This window comes from Solanum verrucosum, unplaced genomic scaffold (genome assembly GCF_900185275.1).
Source record: "Solanum verrucosum unplaced genomic scaffold, falcon-dt-bn FXZP01000261.1, whole genome shotgun sequence".
Classification (NCBI taxonomy): domain Eukaryota; kingdom Viridiplantae; phylum Streptophyta; class Magnoliopsida; order Solanales; family Solanaceae; genus Solanum; species Solanum verrucosum.
The window spans coordinates 14,168,783-14,173,874 of record NW_026019969.1 but is presented as its reverse complement, the minus strand read 5'-3'; the positions used below and the strand labels follow the sequence as shown (position 1 = coordinate 14,173,874).

The 5,092-nt window shown below is 33.8% G+C and overlaps 1 protein-coding gene across 1 annotated transcript; it reads right to left on the bottom strand.

Annotated features, from left to right (window-relative positions):
• Positions 1 to 2,690: 2,690 nt before the first annotated feature.
• LOC125816698 (glycine-rich RNA-binding protein GRP1A) lies at positions 2,691 to 3,837 on the bottom strand. The gene is made up of 2 exons (XM_049496323.1): positions 3,639 to 3,837; positions 2,691 to 3,317 (listed from the first exon to the last, which is right to left on the bottom strand). Exons 1-2 carry the CDS (start codon positions 3,744 to 3,746, stop codon positions 2,889 to 2,891), a joined length of 537 nt encoding a protein of 178 aa, XP_049352280.1. The 5' UTR covers positions 3,747 to 3,837; the 3' UTR covers positions 2,691 to 2,888.
• Positions 3,838 to 5,092: the final 1,255 nt, after the last annotated feature.

Here is a 5,092-nt window from a genome sequence, read left to right as displayed (position 1 = left end):
ATTTGAAGCTGCGGCTACACGTGTGGCAAACTACCGGCTTTGCCAAATGAAGTGTTCACTATTTATTAGTTTAATGGGTGGCAAAGAAAATATATATTAATTTCTTATACATATATATATACAAAGTTTTTTTCAAGATCACTGGTGCCGTGGCACCCCACGGATACCCATAGATCCGCCCATATTGGTACTATTAAAAAAATTATTATTTTATTAAGGTAAGTCGAGATTAAAAGTCTTAACCATTCATTTTCAAGATTATCAGGTGTAACTTCCTACAAATTGACCCACTATTCATCTGTCCAATAAAACCAACTCAAACTAAAATAAATTGAACGTGTTTGAAAAAAGTGATTCACATAAATAGAATTTGTTGATGATAACTATTTAAACTTTAATGCCTTTAAAAAAATAAATCTTAAGAAAATGGACTTCACGCTAGAAACTATCATGGTTTCCAGCATGACTTATAGCGATTCATCAAGATTTAAATATTATTTTAATAATTATCAGAATTTTTTTATCTAAAATTGACCTTACATCAAACTATAGTGATTCGTCGGTGTTATTGATAAAATACTACTCCCTTCATTTTATAAAGAATAGTCTAATTTGACTTGGCACAGAGTTTAAGAAAATAAAGAAGATTTTTGAATTTTGTGGTCTTAAATTAAAGTCATGTCAAATGTACAAAATTGCCCTTTAATCTTGTGGTCTTAAACATGTCATGTGGAAAATTGAAATTAAAATGTTACCAAAAAAAAAAAGAGGTCATACTTTTTTAAACAGACTAAAAAGGAAAGGAGGTTATTCTTTTTTAAACGAAGGAAATAATAAATAGCTATATATTTTTCAACATTCGTGGCTGAAATTCTGGCATCTATTAGGATGTTAAATTCTAGTGATCACCATAACTAGGGTCTGCTTCAATATGAAGTCATTCAAGCCAATGCTTTAGGCCCCAATTTTTATTTTTTTATTTTATTTTTTGGGTGGGGGAAGGGGGAGTGGGTGACGCCCATTTATATGTTACTTTCTTCGTTTTAATTTATTTGATTTATTTTGACTTGACACAAATTTAAAAATATATATATAAAGAAAATATTTGAATCTTATGGTTTAAAATTAAAAATATATCCAATGTATCAAAATGTTCTTTAATCTCGTGGTTTTTGAAACATGTCATGTGAAAAATTGAAATTAAAGAATTGCTAAAAAGAACTAAAATTGAATCAGATAAGATTTAAAAATCGAATATAATATTTTTTAAAATGAACTTTTAATTAATTTATCGACAATGGTCATTAGCTGAAATAAGTTTTTTAAAATTTAAGTTGATCAAATCTCACTCAAGATAAACAATGTATCAAAAGAAATTGAATTGCCTTAGGATATTATCAAATCGAAAAGAAATCATTAAAAAATAATTATTCCTTCCTTTGAATTTTAAAAAGTTAGAAGTACATTTTTAAATCAAAGCTTCGATTTTAGGCCACCAATAGTATCGAGCGATCCTGACCATAATATGTTGTACATGTAGAAATACACCCATATACTTTAGCTTCAAAATTATTCTCTATGTCCCATTTTATGTGAGGTAGAATAGAAGATGGTGAAGGAGGAGAAATTCTTGCGGAAGTCTTTTTTGCACAACTTTGCTTAACACGATAGGAAAACCAAATTGTCGAAGTAGACAATTATGATAGAATTTACATTAGTAGAGGCAAACTCAAGATTTGAAGATGATGAGTGTACTGTCAACGTCTAATGTATATTAGACATACAAATATAAAACTAATGTAATAACATATCAATTTGAATTAAATGACTCTAGTAAATAAAGTTTGCTTTGTGAAATCTGTCACAAGTTTGAAACTACCAGCCCCATATATTCACCTCAAAATGAGGAGGGTGCAGGGTTTATAAACCAATCTACCCAATTAGTTTTAGTGCTCTTACCGTCTCATATTTTAAAATTTTATATATACATGCCTCTGCACATAGATTGGAAATTCAGGACTAATTCTAACATGCCCATTCTAAAAACACCACTCGGGATGAAGTACTGGAAATCCAGGGTAAATTTATCTTATTTTCCAGAAAAGTATTCACTAAATTAGAAAAGGAAGATTCTATTCACTAATTTATCTTCTTCATGGGTATAAGAGACTGGACCACTTGAAGATAAAATAATGTAACAATGGAGTCGCTGAAGTTTGCTGGCTTCTATCTATGCTCTTACACGCATTGCCTACCGACTAGAGTATATAAATACTTCAATAATTCATGCCCCAACTAGAAAAAAAACGTTTAGCAGCCGCTTTCTGCCTTTCTTGCATAGTTATTTTCCAAGTGTCTCGTTCAATTTCTGTGGAATAAATAGAGGACCAAAACCAGGGAATTTGGGATTGTTTCCATGGGGCTAAGTTATAGCTGATAAAATACATCCACAACAAACACACTTCATGTTCTAAGAATCTGATCTAAAACACCAACAGGGGACATTGATGAGTCTGATCTTATTACTATAGATGGCTGCCCAAGACGACTACGAGTGTAGCACTCACATACATAGCGGAAAAACCGCCAGAGGCCACTGTTTCAGTGAGAGTAGTACTACGATTCGTTCACCATTAAAGCCACAAGGCAAGGGACAATCGATGAACAAACAACATGAAACTAATAAGTAATTGGACTATAAATAGTAAATCTTCATTCACTTCCATTCATGAGAACTTTGTAAACAGAGATCCACAAGGTAACACCAATAGCGGTCAAAAAAGAGAACAGTAACAGTAACCATGGTAAACCATAAACGGGGGACATCTACCAAACTTCGAAACCATAAATAAGTTCAAACAAAAACAATCTAAAAGCGAACAACAACTCTAATTCCTCCAGTTTCCATCGGAAGAACCACCGCCACCACCTCTTGAAGAGCGATCACTGTAGCGGTCACCTCCACCATAACCACCACCGCCTCCACCATAACCACCTTCACGACGACCACCTCCGTAGCCGCCACCACCTCCACTGTAGCCGCCGCCGCCACCGCCCTCACGTCTGCCACCTCCATAGCCGCCACCACCGCCGTAGCCGCCGCCACCGCCTTCACGTCGGCCACCTCCGTAGCCACCACCGCCTCTTCCACCTCCACCTCCACCGCCTCCGCGGGATTGAGCTTCGTTCACGGTGATGTTGCGACCATCAAGATCTTGGCCGTTCATCCCTTCAATAGCATCCCTCATGGCTTGCTCATCCTTGAAGGTAACGAATCCAAATCCTCTAGATCTACCAGTTTCCCGGTCATTGATGATCTGAAAAATAGAAGAAAAAAAACACATAACAATTACATCAGATCCAAACAGATCTACAAAATAACAACCAAAACAAAGCAGATCTGAAAGAAAAAACATGAGGGGGAGAAACACAAAAGCGATCTATCTTCATCTCGTGTATAAACAGAGGAAGACGGAACGTACCGTTTCGGGGAATTGGAATAATAGTAACAAATAGTAACAGTAACATAGAGTAACAGTAACAGTCAAGTAAACCAGAGAATAGTAACAGATCACAATTCAGTAACAGAGGGTCATCGAAGCCAAAGGCTCGGATCCGATCTCTGCCCTGCAACAGACCTTGGATTCGACCACTTCGCCGTACTGAGAAAAAGCTTCCGAAAGTGTATTGTCGGTGGTGGCCCATGCCAGACCACCGACGAAGCACCTGTATTCAACGTCGCCCATTTTTTTTTCAGAGAAACTACTAGAGAAACCCTGAAGAGAAAGTGAAGGAAGAGCTGTGGAAAAATTGTGGAGAAATTGCCTTTATTTATAGGCTGGATTAGGAGCCTAGGTTTTACCCTAGGGCCGGTTAAACTAATCGTGCACGGCGGTCTTTTCCTAACTCCTATGCAACCCGGGTTAAGAGTCTGGTTAAAAAAAATTGTCCATTTAGGTTTTGTCCTTTTACTCAACTTGTTCCATACTCTATTATACAACATAATTTTACTGAAAAGGGCCCTTGAGTGTTTGAAATTAAATAAACATGCCCTTTAGAAATATTATAACTCCACGTAGGTTCATAACGTTTAATAATTGTTTCAAATAGGTTTTAAATTAAATTTGAATCCCCGTACTAATCTAATTAAATATTTGATTAGTGTCATAAAGAATTAATCTCATTGGGCCGAGTGAGGGGAAGGAAGAGGTGGATAGTTCAGATACAATTGTGAGAGAAAGGTTGTATCCCCCACTCCACCTCACCCGTACAAACTTAGTAGACGTTTGGTCATGCGATATCAAATTACGATATAGTATCGTGAGATGGAATTAATATTTGAATATGCGATTTTACGCTGATTTTATCTCATTATTTCATATTAGATGTAATTCTATATTCTTCAAAAACCATGATATGAGTTATATGGGAATTCCATATCATGATTTGAGATATTTTAATATAAAAATTGATCCACAAGTTTATATTTTGTTAAAACAACCACACATTTATATTTACTAACCATTTATTTCATATGTAAATAAAATTTATAATCACATCATTACTTTTTAAAATTTATTATTTTCACCGACATAAAATTTATTATTCTCATCAACATATAGTCACTTTAACTCACACCAACCGATTGTTGAGTAATAAATTTGTTCTGTTCATTTACTCCAACACTTAATTTATTACTTCTACCGTTTTGTATTTATTACAACTATAGTTATATCTATTTGAACATGGAGTGAAAGCTCTTCTCTTCATTTACTCTAATAAATTGATATGAAAGTTAGGTTGGATAGGCTTAAATGCATAATTATTTATAGTGCAAATTTAATATATGACATATATTAGACTAATATTTTCAACTTATAGTAGTAGAATTAAACTTTCAAGTTGTAACATTAAAAATTTCAGGTTCTAATAGTTTATTAAAAAAAAGAAGTTGTTTTTAATAATTGAAAACATTTGTTTTGAAAAAAATAAACAAATAAAAAAATTTAAAATAAAACGTTTCTGGAATAAAAAAAGGTAAAAAAACGAAAATAGGGGTGTTAATTAGATTTGAAATGATTGAAGATAATTA

Bases quoted from the DNA above. Each gene is read 5' to 3' on its own strand.
- LOC125816698 (XM_049496323.1), bottom strand. From the start codon at position 3,746: ATGGGCGACGTTGAATACAGGTGCTTCGTCGGTGGTCTGGCATGGGCC. The intron at 3,318-3,638 runs GTCTGTTGCAGG...TCTATTTTTCAG, and splicing joins GCGAAGTGGTCGAATCCAAG to ATCATCAATGACCGGGAAAC.